General features: G+C 50.2%; 7 protein-coding genes across 7 annotated transcripts; 3 read left to right on the top strand and 4 right to left on the bottom strand.

Moving 5' to 3' along the window:
* Positions 1–39: 39 nt before the first annotated feature.
* Positions 40–1,553, top strand: N7473_005482 (SIR2 family NAD-dependent protein deacylase; the record flags this gene model as incomplete). Its single annotated transcript, XM_057151422.1, has 2 exons — positions 40–497; positions 558–1,553. Exons 1-2 carry the CDS (start codon positions 375–377, stop codon positions 1,551–1,553), a joined length of 1,119 nt encoding a protein of 372 aa, XP_057009227.1. The 5' UTR covers positions 40–374.
* Positions 1,554–2,304: 751 nt separating this feature from the next.
* N7473_005483 (putative hexokinase Kxk) lies at positions 2,305–4,024 on the top strand (the record flags this gene model as incomplete). Its single annotated transcript, XM_057151423.1, has 5 exons — positions 2,305–2,344; positions 2,408–2,530; positions 2,599–2,624; positions 2,687–3,094; positions 3,149–4,024. The coding sequence occupies 5 exons, from the start codon at positions 2,305–2,307 to the stop codon at positions 4,022–4,024; spliced, it is 1,473 nt and encodes a 490-aa protein (XP_057009228.1).
* A 1,724-nt stretch (positions 4,025–5,748) lies between these two features.
* Positions 5,749–8,746, bottom strand: N7473_005484 (uncharacterized protein; the record flags this gene model as incomplete). The annotated part of the gene is made up of 8 exons (XM_057151424.1): positions 5,749–5,877; positions 5,928–6,221; positions 6,354–7,027; positions 7,085–7,735; positions 7,847–8,062; positions 8,245–8,370; positions 8,435–8,600; positions 8,684–8,746. The coding sequence occupies 8 exons, from the start codon at positions 8,744–8,746 to the stop codon at positions 5,749–5,751; spliced, it is 2,319 nt and encodes a 772-aa protein (XP_057009229.1).
* A 772-nt stretch (positions 8,747–9,518) lies between these two features.
* N7473_005485 (putative amino acid transporter) lies at positions 9,519–11,513 on the bottom strand (the record flags this gene model as incomplete). Its single annotated transcript, XM_057151425.1, has 6 exons — positions 9,519–9,553; positions 9,623–9,981; positions 10,034–10,238; positions 10,291–10,302; positions 10,363–10,522; positions 10,575–11,513. 6 exons carry the CDS (start codon positions 11,511–11,513, stop codon positions 9,519–9,521), a joined length of 1,710 nt encoding a protein of 569 aa, XP_057009230.1.
* A 1,234-nt stretch (positions 11,514–12,747) lies between these two features.
* Positions 12,748–13,605, bottom strand: N7473_005486 (NAD(P)-dependent oxidoreductase; the record flags this gene model as incomplete). Its single annotated transcript, XM_057151426.1, has 1 exon — positions 12,748–13,605. The coding sequence occupies one exon, from the start codon at positions 13,603–13,605 to the stop codon at positions 12,748–12,750; it is 858 nt and encodes a 285-aa protein (XP_057009231.1).
* Positions 13,606–14,102: 497 nt separating this feature from the next.
* Positions 14,103–15,776, top strand: N7473_005487 (uncharacterized protein; the record flags this gene model as incomplete). Its single annotated transcript, XM_057151427.1, has 3 exons — positions 14,103–14,378; positions 14,435–15,070; positions 15,123–15,776. 3 exons carry the CDS (start codon positions 14,103–14,105, stop codon positions 15,774–15,776), a joined length of 1,566 nt encoding a protein of 521 aa, XP_057009232.1.
* A 416-nt stretch (positions 15,777–16,192) lies between these two features.
* Positions 16,193–16,959, bottom strand: yphA (tyrosine phosphatase family protein; the record flags this gene model as incomplete). Its single annotated transcript, XM_057151428.1, has 3 exons — positions 16,193–16,456; positions 16,527–16,722; positions 16,775–16,959. 3 exons carry the CDS (start codon positions 16,957–16,959, stop codon positions 16,193–16,195), a joined length of 645 nt encoding a protein of 214 aa, XP_057009233.1.
* Between the last annotated feature and the right edge of the window lie 1,115 nt (positions 16,960–18,074).

Raw genomic sequence — 18,074 nt, forward strand, 5'->3', positions numbered from 1 at the left:
GGGCGTTGGAGAACGTGAAAGAGATTCAAGACAGATAGAAAGGAATCAAAGGATATTTGTTCCATTGCACAGAAAATAATTCCCGTTTCTAAGACATTGACTACGACAATTCAATATCGGTGGTCTGCCCAGTTGTTCTGGTCTGCCTTTAAATTGCTCGTGGTGCTGATTCCAACTCAACGTCATTTCCCTCCACGATCACTCTACGGAGTACTACGGAATACTTCTTCATACTCTCAATTCAGCTATCTTCCGCTCGTTGCGTTTGAACTGCTGCACTTTACTCCTGTGGCAGAGAATACTGCTAGTGTGCCGTCACTATTGGACGCCGTCGCAGACCCCGTCATCCAAAGCATCCTAGGCACTCTCGTGCTATGGGCAACGAAGAGTCAAGCATGGTGGATGATTCCACCCGTCCCTCGGTGCTGGAGGGACGCAATGTGGAGGCCGTGGCCAAGTATATCAAAGAGCGCAATGTCCAGCGTATCGTTGTAATGGTTTGTCTAACATTTTCCGATCATTGATTCCAAACATGAAATGCTGACTCCGAGACCCAGGTGGGAGCAGGTATCAGTACTTCAGCAGGCATCCCAGATTTCCGGTCACCCGATACCGGACTCTACGCCAATCTTGCATTTCTAGACCTGGAAGAGCCAGAGGATGTATTCGACATTGGTTTCTTCCGACAGAACCCCAAGCCATTCTACGCGCTGGCGCATGAGCTCTACCCCGGGCGCTATCGCCCCACTATCGCCCATTCTTTTATCAAGTTGCTCTACGATAAGGGTCTACTGTTGAAGCACTTTACGCAGAACATCGACTGTCTCGAGCGCCAGGCTGGGTTACCTGGGGACATCATCGTTGAGGCTCACGGCAGTTTTGCGACACAGCGCTGCATCGAGTGCAAGACGCCGTATCCCGACGAGGAGATGCAAAAAAAGGTCCAGCATGGAGAAGTGCCGTACTGCTTGGTACCGCAGTGTAATGGCCTCGTCAAGCCTGACATTGTCTTCTTTGGCGAATCCTTGCCCCCGAGCTTCTTCGAGAGCCGCGACCTGCCGGAACAGGCCGACCTCTGTATCGTGATGGGCACCAGTCTATCAGTCCAGCCGTTTGCCAGCCTGCCTGTTCTGTGCAAACGGGGCACCCCGCGAGTGCTGATCAACATGCAGCAAGTCGGGGGACTGGGGTCCCGTCCAGACGATGTACTCATCCTTGGGGACATTGATGCCGGGGTGCGCAAGTTCGCAAAGGCTATGGGATGGGAGGAGGAACTCGAGGCTCTCTGGGAAGTGACTAATCCCGATCCCAAGGCGCGCGAAGCCGAGAATGCGCCGGTGCCATCTCGGGACGAGCGGCTCCGACAGGAAGTTGACCGGCTTACAGCGGATGTTGAGCGCACACTCAACCTGACGGAGTCGTACCAGCAGCGCGTGCGGGAGAAACTGGGCGAGCCGAGCGAATCTTCATTTATCAAAGTGGACTCGCAAGAACAGTCACGAGAAGGAGGACTGGACCATGTGTTCCCGCACTTGGCGCGCGAATCGCGTTGAGCCGTGGAGACCAGCCCGACTCGGCTTAGACGGGGGTAGATGGAGATCACAAGGGAGTATGGAGTATGGGCATGGAGTAAGATGGGGTGATAGATCATGTCATGATGGGGAAATGGATGACTAGGATGTATGAAATGAGACACGATCCATGATCAATGATCAATGATCAATCCAACGAGGCTTCACCTCACCGCTTCAACGCCAAGCGCCGAACGCTCTGGCCCTTATCAAGACCCCAGTCAGCATTAGGATTTTCTTAGTTCACCTTGACGTCTGCGTTACTCAATTGGAGTTAAACAAGCTTGCGAGATTTACTAGTTCGGTATTGGTGGTAATTGTCGATCTTGTATCCATTTGATCGAATCTCATTCTGGACTTCCGAGGTCGCCGCGGGGATGTATGTACCTTTTGACCCGACCCATTGACCATTGACCCATAAACAAGCAAAGACACACTCAACAGATGACCCCAAATCAACTAAATAGCTGGACCAGTTAGGCCACGTTACAAATTCAAACCAAATTCTTGTTGAGAGAAAAAAAAAAACATAGTCTCGGGGAAAACTAAACACAAACCACCCCGAAAAAGGATTAATTGACTTTGGGTGTTGTCCACCGCAGCCAAATCCAGCCAAGGCAGATCCCCTGCCCCACGTCCATATCGTCATTCCTCCTCCCCCTCTCTCTCTTCCCCTTCCTTTCTTTCTCTCCCCAGTTTTCAATCTGTACACACACATCTCTACACATTCATCATGGTCGGAATTGGTCCTAAGCAGCCTCCGTCCCGCAGGGGTAAGCTTCATCGAGCTTCCATCGGCTTCAATCCCCATGCTAATCTTATCTATCCCTTCCTAGGCTCGAGGCACGAATTGCCGCAGAACCTTCTGCAGCCCATCAAAGATTTTGAGGATCAGTTCACTGTGGACGGCGCGAAGCTCAAGCAGATTGTAGCTCACTTTGTGAAGGAGCTCGAGAAGGGTGCGTTGCTCTATTGTAGAATCCGGTCACACCGCATCGACCAGGCACTAACAGCTCCAAAACAATAGGTCTGACCGTCGAGGGGGGCAACATTGTGAGAATTCACAGCTCGCGAGCATCTCTACAAACATAGACCACTGACAGATCTTTCGATAGCCCATGAATGTCACCTGGGTTATGGGCTTCCCCGACGGTGAGGAGCAAGGTACCTTCCTGGCCCTCGATATGGGCGGCACCAACCTGCGTGTTTGCGAGATCACCCTGACCGAGCAGAAGGGTGCCTTCGAGATCACCCAGTCCAAATACCGAATGCCCGAGGAGCTGAGGACGGGTACCGCCGAGGAGCTCTGGGAGTACATTGCGGACTGTCTGCAGCAATTTATCGAGTTCCACCACGAGAACGAGAACCTGGCCAGGATGCCTCTGGGTTTCACTTTCTCCTACCCTGCCACCCAAGAATACATTGACCACGGTATCCTTCAGCGCTGGACCAAGGGATTCGATATTGATGGTGTTGAGGGTCAGGACGTTGTTCCTCCTCTCGAGGCCATCCTCAAGAAGCGGGTAAGTGGCAGCCATTGTTCTTCAAAGAACGTTGTCTAAGTTTTGCGATTCTAGGGCCTGCCCATTAAAGTTGCTGCCCTGATTAACGACACCACCGGTACCCTTATTGCCTCCTCCTACACCGACCCCGAGATGAAGATTGGCTGCATCTTCGGCACCGGTGTCAACGCCGCCTACATGGAGAACGCCGGCTCCGTCCCCAAGATCGCCCACATGAACCTGCCCCCCGACACCCCCATCGCCATCAACTGCGAGTACGGTGCCTTCGATAACGAGCGCGTCGTCCTCCCTCTCACCAAGTACGACGAGATCATCGACCGCGACTCACCTCGTCCCGGCCAGCAGGCCTTCGAGAAGATGACCGCCGGTTTGTACCTAGGCGAGATCTTCCGTCTTGCCCTACTGGATATCATCGATGACAAGCCCGGTCTTATCTTCAACGGCCAAGACGTTTCCAAGCTGCGCAAGCCTTACCTTCTGGATGCCTCCTTCCTCGCCGCCATCGAAGAGGACCCCTATGAGAACCTCTCCGAGACCGTCGAGCTCTTCGAGCGCCAGCTTAACATTCGCCCCACCCAGCCCGAGCTGGAGATGGTCCGCCGCCTGGCCGAGCTGATCGGCACACGTGCCGCTCGTCTCTCCGCCTGCGGTGTGGCTGCCATCTGCACCAAGAAGAACATCGAGTCCTGCCACGTCGGTGCCGACGGCTCTGTCTTCACCAAGTACCCCCACTTCAAGGCCCGAGGTGCCCTGGCCCTGCGTGAGATCCTGGACTGGGCTCCCACCGAGAAGGACAAGGTGTCCATCCTGGCTGCCGAGGATGGTTCCGGTGTTGGTGCCGCGCTGATTGCGGCTTTGACCTTGAAGCGCGTCAAGGCGGGTAACCTGGCTGGTATCCGTAACATGGATGATATGAAGACCCTTCTGTGAGGATGCACCCGGTTTTTACTTTTGGTATTCTACACCATGTCACGTTGTGGATGTGGTCACGAAATAAAGGATAATATCCGAAGATAGGATAAAAAGAGTTGAAGAATAATGAAATATATCTGGAATAGCAGCGCTTATTTGAAGAGCTTTTTTTTGGCTTGATACCTATCGGGACTGGCTTGCGTTGTTCTTGTCGTTCGGTGATCTATGTACCTGCTCTACATGTTAGCATGGCTGTGGGCCTTGGTCAATAGAGTTGTAGGTGTGCTTGGTGGGTAGTAGTAAATACCACGATGATCGATGAATACTTGCTGTCAACTTGAAGGTCTCGATTGAATGATGTATTGCTGCAGATGTATGTCAATAGTGGAAGGTCTGGGTAAAGTACAATTCCTCGTCGGAGTTTGTGTGCATCCGTCGCAAATATATTTCCACACTCGGGCCCGACAGAGCTACGAACCACTTCTTTATTTCTACCGAATAATCAAATCAGTTGCTTGAGACAAAGAGACATTTAAACACTCAGTGACATAAACGGTAATAGTAATGAAGTACCATATCAGTGACCAGAATATTAAGTTGACATGTGGAGGTCCCAGAAACCGAAGTTGTCGAGGGCTGGTATTAACAATCAGGTACAATTCAAGGTTATGTAGGTCAGAAATCTCAGAAAAAGCAAGAAATGGGATAATAACTCAGCTGGGAGAGTGCACGACTGAAGTAAAACTCCAGTTTCTGCTATCGTGAAGTCGCCAGTTCGATCCTGGCTTGTCCCATTTTCTTTTTTCGTTGCGTCCCTTTTTTATGCCCAGACCGCAGCCATTTCTGCCACAACCTTCCGCCTCCAGTAGCAACCAGGCTTCCAAGCATTCTGACGCTACATTCCAAATGAACTCCTGCCCAGTGCCCCCTGCCCTGTCCTCGGTTACTAGCTTATCTATTTATACACTGCGTGATGGCTCCAAACCGGCAAAATAAGACCTATATAGCAGGACTTTATAAAGTATTTTAGCTACTGATATTAACAGCCCACCATGAGTACGGTGTAGATAAGATAAGGTATAGATAAGATAAACCACTCGCCCAAAAATAAAATAGAATGGGACAAGCCAGGATCGAACTGGCGACTTCACGATAGCAGAAACTGGAGTTTTACTTCAGTCGTGCACTCTCCCAGCTGAGTTATTATCCCATTTCTTGAGATACTCGCACCGCCTTGCCATAACAAGGGGGGAACACCCATGGCTGCCACAATTCCATGCCCCCTCGCCCCCGCAGAGATGTGCCTGACCACCGCACTGGACGCCTGTATATTCGCCTTTTCTCGGGTGCACACTGAACTACAACCATTCCCGGTGATCACTAAGGTATCTGGGGGAGAGTGATTGTTTAACCTGGAAGTTGGTGATAATCTTTGTCGATGCTTTGATTTACATGCTCTCTTGTACCTGACCCAGAAGACCCAGACACATTGGCAAGGCACCGCGATTCGAGTTGGAACAGGACAAGAAAAAGCAAGACCGCCATCGACTACATAGCAGGAGGTTCCAAAAATTCTCCGTTGTTTACATATTACCCTGAACGAGGAGAAACAATTTTAAACTCTACAATCATGTTCATGTTGCGAGTCTGGACTAAGTATTCTAAACGGAATCACCAATCCTCCCCATCAACAGCAACACATAAACCAGACATCAAGCTCGTAGACTTGTTGAATTGCCACCTCACTTGCGCTTAGGCATGTAAGGAGGTGGACCCAACAACGTGACCTTGGGCTTCGTCGAATCCTCTATGCTGGAATGACGCGAAGACATCAACTCCGTCCGAGGTCGCTGCTGTGGTTGCGCTTGTGGCTATGAATTGGTTAGATCTTGTTTCAAATTGATTGAACGGGCTTTATTACCGTTGAAAATGGTGCAGGTCTTATGAGTGCCGGGTCAGCCCACTTGCTGTGTTCGATACCCCCTGACAGAACTCGAGACTTCATCGCGTGTGGTGGCGAGCTGGATTCTGCCCTGGGCGATGCTCCCTTGGCGGATGCCTCTTTACGAATGTTTGAGCTACTTTGAACCAAGGTGGGCCGCTGTACCTCGGACACAGACCGGCTTGGTCCTTCGCTTCGAACAATCGTCTGAGAAACTGGAGCACCCCGTGGGGCCTTGGATATGGTGGTGTTCTCCTCAGAGGTAGTGCCAGCCTTGGAATAGTCAGTCATATCATTCAGCATGTTTTTAGTTGATGGGTAAAGGTTATGTGCGGGGGGAAACGAGTTAAAGTCTGATTGTTGTTCATGAATGAGGTATGAAAGGGAGAGTCGGACGCCAATTACCTTTGCTTTATTGAGTTGATACGGCGCATTCGAAGGAGCTGCGAACATTGGACTCTCCATAGATCCAAGAATTGGTGGTTTCGTAGCAGTCTTGGCGATCACTTGCTTGGATGGGGTCGGATTTATGTCCATGTCCAAGAGCGACAGGGGTTCACCTGGCGCGGTTCGAACGTTTCCACCCTCAGAAACTCGCAGTGATTCAAATTCCATGGTCGGTAAGTCAGGAGGAACAACCCTCTTCTTGGGGGACAGGAATGACGCTGCATCGATATTGCGCTGCTCCTTCTCATCGGAAGAGTCGGTGACAGTTGCCGAAGCACTTCGGGGTGGAGTGCGATAATTGTCAAAGATGCTAGTCTTTCCGAGCTGATCCGTCTCGAGCTCTGGGGCCACTGACTCTGTCTTTCGTAACGCAAGGCGCTGATCCTGGCTTGGGGCGGGAGTGGAAGGTCCAGGTGCAGCCTCTTCTTCTGGAGGCCTCAAAGCTTTTAGATGCGTCCGGTGGATCTCCTCAACCACTTTTTTCGAGATCGCTTCAATAACGCCCAGACTCGTGGCCTTCAGCGGTCCCAATATCGGGTCAAGTAGGTGTGCGGCTCGGGAAGATCCTACGCGATCCTGGAGATAGCCGGAGCAGTTACCGAGAAGTTCCAAAATTTGCTGCGCAATGTACGCTGTTTTCGTCAGTTCAATGACCATACATGGCAATTGGGGATCAGGGTAATTCGAACCTTGGACATCATCGCTCGAGAACAAATGGGACTCGTCTTCCGTGGGGAAAGTAATTCCTGTTAGCTCTGCCATGCCGGGGGTAAGCAACAAGTTCCGAATATGCGTTTCCGTTTCGGCGTTCACTTCCTCATCCTCGTCAATATCCAAAAGAACCGCAGTTGGTTCCTCCCTCTCTTTCCCCTTCTGTCGCTCATAAATTGGCCTTGGCTTGTCACTTGGCTTTGGACGAGCCGCCTTTGCACGACTGCTAAAGCCAGCGGTCTTCTCGAGAGGTACAGTACGACGAGATGGGGTTGAGGAGCCAGGAACATGTTCAGCGGCACTTGCGACTGGAGTAGAAGATGCAGGAGTGGCAAACATCGAATCAGCAAGTGACGATTTCTGGACAGCCTTGGGATTTGTGGCAGGCTTGGGTGCCACAGCAGACTGCGGAGTCATCACAGGCTTGGGGGCTATGACATGATTGGGAGCCATGACCTTGGGAGTCGCGGCAGCCTTGGGGGTCATGACAAGCTTGGGAGTAGTGGCCCGATTAGGAGTCATTGCCGGCTTGGGGGCCATGGCCTTGGGCACCGTGGGAGGCTTTGAAGGTAAGCCTGATGATGCCCCGGAGGAGACTGAAGGCAGAGGAAACGATGCTCGAGCGTTGGCTAGAAAGTCAGCCGGGTTGGTCAGTTTTCTAGCATAGTTTTCGCTGGTTGCATTGAAAGTCAGTTTATAGATACAGTAGAAACCGCTAGTGCCAATCAGGGCTCACTCACGTGGGTGCAGGTGCGGGTGCAGGTTTTCTCGGTCTGATCTCGGGCAATCTGGCCCTATGAGTGGCGTGGGTGTCTCGACTACTATGGCGACGTTGTGCCTCCCGGCCTCGAGTTGGACGGGAGGCTGGATCATCTGGATTATTGGAATCCAGCGCAGGATCTCGTCTGGCTGGCCCGCCAAAAGCCGGGAAGTGTGCACCAACATGGATAGCGTTTCTTCGGTCAGGTTAGTAATGTCCAGAGTCAGAGGAGAAATTTTAACGTCTACCTGATTGGAGAACCTGGGTGGCGTGATCTGGTACCAGCTACCCCTCCACCACGACCAGATGATGGTTGAGCATAAGGGTGGTGGTGATGGTCTGGTACATAACTGAAAGATCTAGCTCTAGCATGCCCACCTGCGGGATGCCGGGGAACCTCATTTCCGTGCAGTGATGCATTGAGTTGAGCACGGTGGCTCTGGCCATGCATGAGATCATCCAGCTGCTCTACCCTGCCAGTGTCGGCGGCAGTTCTGTGAAAGTCTAGAAGTTTCATTTAGTGTTAGTGAGAGTCTTTGGAGAGGAAGGAGGATGATCGTAAACATACTTGTCCATGCACTCAAGGAGGCTTGGTTCTGCTGAGCCCGCCGCTGTTCGACTGTACCAGCAATATTTGAGTGCCGATGGCGCTCAATTTCGCCCATCGCCGCGATACGCTGGCGAGTGTCATCTGTGGTCGAGATGTATTCCCGACGGGCGGTGCCCAGATCCGCCTGTAAAAACAGCCAAGTCAGTCTCTGGGGAGTCCATGCCAACCTAAGAGGCAGAGATCATCGAATTCCGGGGGTCATCTCACCATCTGTAACGCCCTGAGGCGGGCCTCCTCGGCCTCCTTGTTTCGCTTCGGATCGGGAGCCATGGCGAAGAGGTGCGGCGAAGAGGGGCGTCGAAGAGGGTGCTGATGGAGGGATTAGAGCAAGGAACCGAGGACCGGAGAACGGTGAAAGGGAGTGGTAAGAGTGTGATGGATATGAGTAGAGATAGCTGTGAAGCGATCGATTCGGGAGGATGATTTTGAAAGACACGCTCTGAACGAGTGTGTAAACAAGAGATTGTCAGGACACCACCCACTCGGCAAGCTAAGGCCCTTCGGATTCTGGTCGCCAGGAGTGGTTATCCAGACAAAGGCGCGGTGTGAGATCCTCAGTGAGTAGCGCTGAGATTCGTACCCGAGAAGTAATGGAAGGCAAGATGGAAGAAGGAGAAGGCGAGGAGTTGAGAAAGAAATGCGAGAGAGAAGCGGAGGATAAATAAAGCCACGCGCGTTTGTGGTTGCCAGAATGGCGGGAGCGACAACGAGCTGGATAGGGAAGTTACCACCCATCGGAGCCAAACACAGTCAAACGGCAGAATGGAGAGATCTCCCAACTGATTTGTGCCTCTGGCACTAGATGACTGCAACCTTGATCCCTATAAATGGCTGGTCTTGTGGAGGGGATTCTGACCCCCCATTGTATTAGCAGCAGACAGTGTCAGCAAAGAATTCCCGCAATTGAAGGCTGTAAAAGAAGTGTTATTTGGTGATTCAAGCTCTCTTTGTATTTGGCCAATATATGTACAAGGTGATGCGACCAGTGGAAAAGAAGCCATATTCTATAGATAAACGCGAGATGACCGCGGAAATGACAGTGCTACGAAGCACTGCAGGAACGACCTTCGCCATCATCTGGAGCACAATGTTAGTTTATACTCATGATAGTAGAAATGCCTTCCATGAAAGACGCAGTGAACCTACTTCGAATGATCTTGGTAACCGCCTGGATGACACTGACGCCCATGACGACGAGTCCAAATACGACACATGCATAAGCTGGTATCTTCTCCCGCCGAGACGCACTGCTGAGTTTGATGTAGCAAAGTGGAGGGAAGATGTATGCTAATGCTGCTGCGCTGGTTGCTCCAATCAGCTCGAACACACTGCCGAGATCACACGTAATCAATGCCAATGCCATCGAGGTCAGGACTAGAGCCGTCGTGAAGATCAGGTGCCGATGGGGGTTGTAAGGTTCGTCTGGGAAGTAGTATGTTGTCATAACAGAGCGGCAGACGAAGGCTTCGAGCGGAAGGGTAGTCAGCATGTTCAACCCAAAGCAACTGGCTGAGTTAGCAAAGAGAAATACGACGAGTAGAGGCCAGACCGCCTTACAATCGCGCAATGTTGACCAAGATATTATCCGACGGGAAATTGTTGAGCACATTTCCTTGAGTCTTTGAGCCAAAAGAGAGGAATCCCGCAATGCCCATGGCCAGACACATGATCAGAGATACCCCTGTAGAGTAATGGGTCACTGTCGCAAAGCGGTCGAGTGTTGGTTTCCTCAATGACCCGTAGATCAAAAGGCTGTTATGGTCTGGAGAGAGCGTCAGTGCTTGATATACCTTAACTGATTGCGAGAAACATACGGCAAACGAATGCTGTAGATGACTCGGTATTAGCAACTGACTTGTACAAGTTCCAAGGTCCGACTGGCATACCAAATGATATCACGCCCACGGCTTGGAAGAACCCCGAGTTGAATATGAGGTGACTCTTGATCTCCCCTCGCGAATCTGCGGGGACACGGAAGCCCTGTGTGATGACCGTCACCACGATCACTATCATGCTGACAAACGCCAAGGCAGATGCTTTCGCCAACTATGAATCCGTTAGCTCTAGGAATGTATATAGGGAGAAGCGGCGGTCCCACCTTTGCGATATCTCTGTATAATGAGAGGGGATAGGAGATGCCAAGAACGAAGAGCACAATGACAGCCCGGCGATCAGTAAGTAACCATAGAAAGGACATTTCCCGAAGGGACGGAAACATGGCGCCCAGGACATGCGGAATCGTGTCACCAACAATGATGCAAAACGCAACCATACCGCCGAATGCGAATGCCCATTGCGCGATGGAAATTGCTATAAGGCCACTTCTTCCGAAGCAATACTGCATAGTAGCTTGGAACGAGTCTGCCCCACTCATCTTGGAATTGACGACGATCAGGCGAATTGTCCAGTCCACCGTAATAGTCAATGCCGTTAACAGTAATATCCCCATAGCCATGCCGGCTTGGCGAAGGGCGTAGGGCTGACCAATGATCCCTGCCCCGATAATGCTGTTTGCCATGTTCATGAACGCCATCTTCATTCCGCTCCTTGGCCGCGCACTCTCAAGGTGTTCCTCCGGGAAGAAGTCGTCCGAAGTTGCGAGTGTCACACTCGGAGCCTCAATATTGGTGAGCAAGGGAACTGTTTGCCCAGTATTTCGTACCCCTGGTCTGCCCTGCCCACCGAGCTCGTAGTCTTCGTCGTCTAGCCATGGCGCGTCGCTGTCGGGGCTGCGGGCACGCCCGTTCGAATGGTGATCGCCGTCTTCCTCATCGTCCTCCTCGAGATCAAAATGGACTCGGTTTGTTGTACGAGGTGTGCGACGTTGTCCGTCTGGAGTGGGAGGTAACATTGAGGATTGGCGCTGGGCATCTGACCGAGTGCTGCTTGCAGGCAATGGGGGCGAGCCTGTCGAGGGGGAATGAACTATGAGATCGTCTAGCTCTTCTGTGGGAGAAGACAGTAGAGACTGGGCCTCAGGCCTATGCAGGCCATTCTGGCCAGTCAGGAGGTCATTTTCTTGTTCATCTCCAGGCATTGTTGACCTTGACGATCAAGTTGAATGTATCGGGATGCTCTTGAGGCCAGCATATGGGGTTGCACGTGATGCTTATCGATAAGAGCTCTTTGTTGCCGCTCCACGCGACGATTTCCAACGGCTCGTCAAGGGAGGCCAATTACGCACCATGATATCATCGAGCAGGGTTTCTAGAGTAGTGAAATATAGTTCAGCAGCATCAAAGGAGTTAGATTGATAGCTAGGGATATTTCGAAGAACACTTTGTGGCAATGATGGACAGGGCAACTGAAATATCAGTGCTAAATAATCTGGTGCCAAGCCCTTGGTGAACTCATAGTTCCATAAGTTCAAACTTGTAAATGGTGGCTCAAGTGGGCCTGAATGAAGATGGTTTCCAATGAAAAGCGATCGATCTAATCTATATCTATAGATAGGCAGTTTACGTCTTTCAAATGCCTGAAAGTATGATTTCCCCCCGTGGCTGAAATCTTCTAAAAATGGACCACTCTACGGAGTACATATCGATACATACCCATGTACGATTTAAAGCCGGGTTAACTAGGCTAGCAAACCTAAGACTAATCGTGGGCACATCTTCCCTATCGCTCCTATACAATGAAAAAAGGTGAACAACTTTGTGGCCCTCAGTTTTTCTCAGACCAGCCTGTTGCTCTATCAACGGAGGACGATATAATGGCTCTCGGTTGGTCAAACTGTATTGAGGAATACTCTGGTAGTGGCGATCACCATGACTTATCCCAACTTTGTGAGGCATGACACATGAAAGTTTAGAAGAGGGACAGTCGTGCCCGACATCGCCTTCCATGTCAGAAACACAAACATGCTTTTTTAATCACATGATCCCATCAATCTAGATATGGCATGGCTACTTCCGTACCTTAGATTATGTTTCGGCTTTGAACGATAAAATACAAACGCACAAGACCTGTAATGTTATGGATTAATACCGATCCAAAAATACGTATGCCCGCTATGCGTTGTCCCATCTCAAACATCCTAACTCGGCAAAGAGTCAATCAACCCTTAAACCGTTGCAAAATGGCGCGAAACCTGAATCTCGAAGATTAACATTGTTGCACACATGATAAGCAGCAAGAAAAGCCTGACTACATCACAATTGGCCAAACTAACAAAGAGTAGCGAGCGTTCTATTTACATACGCAAGAATATGCGGTTGTTCGGCTATCCCAATTTTCCGGCAAGGGCAAGGAGTATTACATACAAGATCAAGTCATGATGTCTTCACAAAATCAATCAAAGCAGAAATATCATCACCGCCATGACCAGCCACCACTGCCTTCTCCATCAATTGCTTCATCGGACGAATGAAATCAGCCGAGACTTGCTGGGCCGCACTGGTATCAATAATATTCTGGATAGCAACTAATTGCATAGCGATATTTGATCCCTCACTGGCATACTTTCCTTCGTCAATCTGCTTTGCCATCCCTTTAGTGTACTCGGTCATTGCTCCCAGCCAAGGAACCAAGAGGTCCGTGAACTTAACGGCGGGTGTGCTCGACCTCACGAGCGCAGTTGCATGCAGGAAGCCCGAGAAGAGACCATACATACCGCTGAGTAGAGCCACGTCATGTAGGGATGCAGCACCAGTATCCTCACTAAGGAAGATACACTTAGCTAGCACCAACAGATCGGGTTCGTGGGCCTTGAATGCTTCTTGTGACCCGCTGTACAGAATCAGAGCATAAGGTGAACCAATCATAGAAGGAGTAGCCATAATTCCGCCGTGGACGTATCGAGCACCGTGGCCAACGATCTGGTCTGACAGCTTGCGAGCTTGGTCAGGTGTTCCATTTGTGAGGTTGACAATCGTCTTTCCTTGGAGTTGGCCAAGAGCGCCGGCGAGGGTTGTTTGGACAGCAGCGTTGTCGAGGAGGCAGATAATGATCAGATCGCTTGCATTGATGCCATCCACCGCTGTTTGGGCAAGATTTGCGCCCTTGTCGAGCCAAGGGCCTGCTTTTTCTGGAGATCGGTTCCATACAGCGACTTTGTATTTCTCTTCGAGAAATCGAGCGGCCAGGGCTGATCCCATAGCCCCAAGACCAAGAATGCTAACAGATGACATTCTAATGCGACTTCCAGTGGGAAGGCTGACCTAGCTGTTGATTGATACATGCACTCAGGGAATCCCGACTTGATTTATATATGAGGTCCGTTCTATATCGACCCATGTTGGTATCTGTATGCTTAGCAGCCAAGACTTGCTTGGAAATCAGCGTGGATATATCTCGTATTTTACAAATCAACAGGGGAATGCCAAGTGCATTGACTCATGTCTTCGTATTCACAATACAAGGCATTTTAGCGACACAGGTTAGAAGTACAGGCAACGCACTCTACAGCCGAGCCGGTCAACCCTCTCTAAGCCCATTGGGTGTGCCAACGGCATCATGTGCCCTGGTGCCTCAGGCCGCCAAAAGAACATGAGCAACGCCCCTCGACTATTTCGCATCTCGTCTGCGACACTTTCAATCTGGTCATTGAATTTTTTCGTGTCCTCAATTGAAGGAGTATTTGCTCACCGTCTGAGGTGGCTGGATCAGATATGAGCCTCTCATCAACATGACCCAGCCAATTGACTTAGGGCACGGCCTGTTCCAAACTACAGGTTCGCCTCTACAGCTCCAATTCAGCGCAACGGCAAATTTCACTCAAGCATCAACTGGATTAAGTCCAAGCTCGAGAAGCAGTTTCAGCCATTGGAAAGATCTGCAGTCATTGTGGATTACAGAGGCTCCAGAACTTGAGCTGCGCATCTTTGTCAGAGCCGACCCTCTGATTGAGACCGCTGGGCCCACATTCATAGACTTTCTGGAGAAAGGACTCTGCAATTCAGAGGTATGCTCTGTATAGTGGCTTTATTGTCCTCCACCATCTACTCATAGTGATCACAGGTTTGGACCAATCTGGGATTCGACATCATCCTCAAAAGGCGCTCCAAGTTTGGAGATTCCATAGCTTCGGGAATCCACTGCCTCGAGTTTGGTCTTTGTCGAAGAAGCACATCCCATGTCTCTACCAACAGCAAGAGCATTCCTCCGATCTTGAAAAATCCCCCGGAAGCTCACACCCCTTCTAATATCCCAACGGCGTGCCTGGCATCCATTGACCTGCAACTGCGATATGCAAACTGCGACGCTGTGCAGCAATTGGAGACACAGATCATAGAGACATCGGAGCACACAACTGAAGATGGGATTGGACGTCAAAACGGATCTTCCTCGATGCAATATACCCACTCAACTGGAAAAATTGCCGTCGCGGCTTTTGCTCTGTCTACCATTGAGGACCTGCTCCTCCCCTTTGACCAGCCTTTCAATGCGGATGAGAGCCACAATTTTGATCCCATGAGACAAACATTAAAAGTCGAAGACCTTTTCCTACAGTTTTTGGATCTGGTCAATTTTGGCTTACAGAAATTGATTCTGTCGGGTACAAGTAGAAATCCCCACACCCAGGTGGTTGGCAAGAACAAACTTCAGAATCTGGCCTTGCTTGCGCCTGCAGTCTTCAATCCAGAATACCGTGAGGTGAGTGCCAGTGTGTGAAATAGAGAGACGCGACGCTAACCTGTGTGTTCAGGCGATGAAACAGAGGGCTGCATCGCTCTCGACGATCAGCAGGTCACTCGTACCGATGCTCGAAAACAGCAACAGTCCTATCATACAGAGCAAGCTGTCTGCGATAATGCGGAAGTCAACTGGTGGAAAAGAGTTCGTACCATCTGGGATGCCACATGAGACACCACTGAAAAACAACTTCAAGTCTACAATAGAGTCATCACTGTGGAGTATTGCCCAGCATCAACTTAAAAAAGCCAAGACTTCCAAAACATCTGCATCGTTCTTTGATTCAAGCTGCCTGTCAAGAAAGCCATCCATTCAGACAGAAGAAGACGATCTTCTACCAGCACCCTCGGAGCAAGACTTTGGATTTGACAGCGAGATCCTGGGACTGGACAGCGATCCCGGGATACCTCCAAACCGGAACAATCAACGGGGGTCAGACAAGCTGCTCTCCGATGGCAGCAGCATGCTTAGTTTCCAGGACTTACACGAATTAAACCAGACGACTGATACAACTCAAACGACTCAGAAAACCTTTGAAAATTTTTCCCAGACGCGCGAATGCCAGCCTTATGGCTGGGATGACATGGATATTATTCTTTCAGATGAGATTTTGATGGATGAGAGCTTTGAACAGCATGGAGATTTTGACGACATGGAACTAGTTTAGAGACGGCTCAGCCTAATTGTCCGCGAAGAGGATGTTATACTGTGCATATACTACTTTCTAATCAACAGGAATACGCGTTACTTCATTGCACCACTAAAAGGGATTCTAGATAACTATTTCAAAAGTTCTTAAGTATTTTAACTACGCACCCACAGGAAGAAACATGAATTTTAATAACGAATTCAATTTTCATGGTATGCCCTACATGCAAATCCAGAGCGACAAGAACAACAAAATGGGTCGAATCTAGAAGGGATCAACAGAGAAACATGGACAGTGGGTATCAGTCGCAGGGTATCAACATGAAAGCAACAACAGTGTATCATCGGAGGACTACAATGCAAGCAGCCTGCAATGTGAACAGTGCGTCCGATGACAAGCATGCCGACTCCCCGGCGTTACATGAGCATGGCAATTTAAGCCTTGTTCTCATCGTGAGACAGCGCATGGCTCTCGCTGGGAGAGTTTCCGGTCAAAGCATCTGTGGCAATCACCCATGAGGCAACATTCAGGTTCTCTGCGGTCTTGCGGACCGAGGGGCTGGGCTCGTAGGCCTTAATGAATACCTCATCTAGGGCACGGGCTTTGCCACCAGCGAAGTGGCGGTACTCGGTCACGATGTCTTCGTGTTCCCAGCCCTGCAGGGTTCGGAAACATCCGATCATCGAGCCGGTTCGGTGCTGGTGAAAGATATTAGATACGAATCTGATGATAATCTGATTATACAGATGATGTGAGTTGGAAGCTTACCTTGCCCTGATTGCAGTGCACAACGATTGGATGGTTCTTTGGCTCCATGAGAATTTCCATGACTGTGTCTACAGTCTGGTGGGCCGACTTAACAGAGCCTTCCTTATTGGGCACAATTGGCACACAGAGACTGCGGACACCATTTTCAGCAAGGTAAACCTTGACTGCCGAAGCGTAGCCCTCCTCAACAAAGCGGCTGAGAGTGTTGTGAGCAAAAAGGCTCATAGAAACTGGCCCAGGAAACTTACAGGATAGTCTTGATGCCAATGGCCTTCCAAACATCCAGGTGCCCTGCACCTGGATAGCCAGATCGGTACACGCCGTTGACAACTTGCGCAAAGCGCTCAGGCACGTTCAGTTGCAGAGGGAGCCCGGCTCCCAGGTCAACATCTGCATGCTCTAATGCACAGTCCGTCACCAAGTCAGCGTACATGAGGGAGGCTTTGGCCTTGCTTGGAAGGTCGATGTCACTTACCCGACTGACAGCCCCCCACAACTGGAGGGACTGCTGGCGAGGTCTCGTGTCCCATCTCCGCGAGATATTGAGCCTGAATAGCCCTCAACACGGGTGGGATAACTCGATAGATGATGCAGTGTGATATGATGAGTAGTAATGGATGAAGCTGCAAGTGGTGGAGATGAAAGAGGAGGAAGATGGAGGTGGAGGAGATGAAAGAGAAAGAGGAGGAGGAAGAAGAGAAGGAAGGGAAGAAAGGAAGGAAGGGAGATATAGGCTTGAAGATGTAAACATACGGCACATGAAGAAATCCGAGTCTCGAGTCTCGAGTGTCGAGTACGTGACCGTGTCGTGTCATGAGATTTTGATGGATGAAGATTTTGAACAGTATGGAGATTTTGAAAATATGGAACTATTTTATAGAGTACTCAGCCTGATTACCTACGAAGGAGATGGTATAACTGTGCATAGAGTTCTTACTAAAATGATATATCACTACAAACAGTCTATCAATTCAAAGTGATCTACTCTGTTTCGAAATTAAGAGCTAGTAGACTCGCTAATCATTCATGGAGAGCTATCAAACATGACTGTCGGTCTAAAGGTACAAAATTTTGGTCAAAAATGCAACCAACTCCAATCAGAACCATAGGGTAAATGCACGCTCGAAAATACCAACAGATAGCATCAAAATGCCATAGAAACAGGCCCTTTAAGTGAACAGAACGCCCGTGTAATAAACACCCGGCCTTCACACAGTTTCCCTGAGCAGAGGCTTGGGCTCGTTTCGGGGCAGCTTGGGGCGCTCATCGGAAACTTTGCTCTTGGTCAATTGGTCAGGAACCGCGAACCATAAGGCAATATTTAAGCGCTTGGCCCTTCTCACTTATGCTACGCGAGGGACTGTATGCGGCGATAAAGGCCTCATCGAGGGGTCGGACCTTCTCCCCTGCAAAGCTTCGGTACTCATTGAGAACGGCATCGCGGCCCAGCCCTGGAGCTTGCGGAAGCACGCAATCATGCAACCGGTACGGTGCTAGTGAGAGATATCAGATATGAATTTGACAGCAAAGATGATAAAACCCGGAGAC

This window comes from Penicillium subrubescens, assembly GCF_028828155.1.
Source record: "Penicillium subrubescens strain IBT 31985 chromosome Unknown utg000004l_segment0_segment0, whole genome shotgun sequence".
NCBI lineage: Eukaryota > Fungi > Ascomycota > Eurotiomycetes > Eurotiales > Aspergillaceae > Penicillium > Penicillium subrubescens.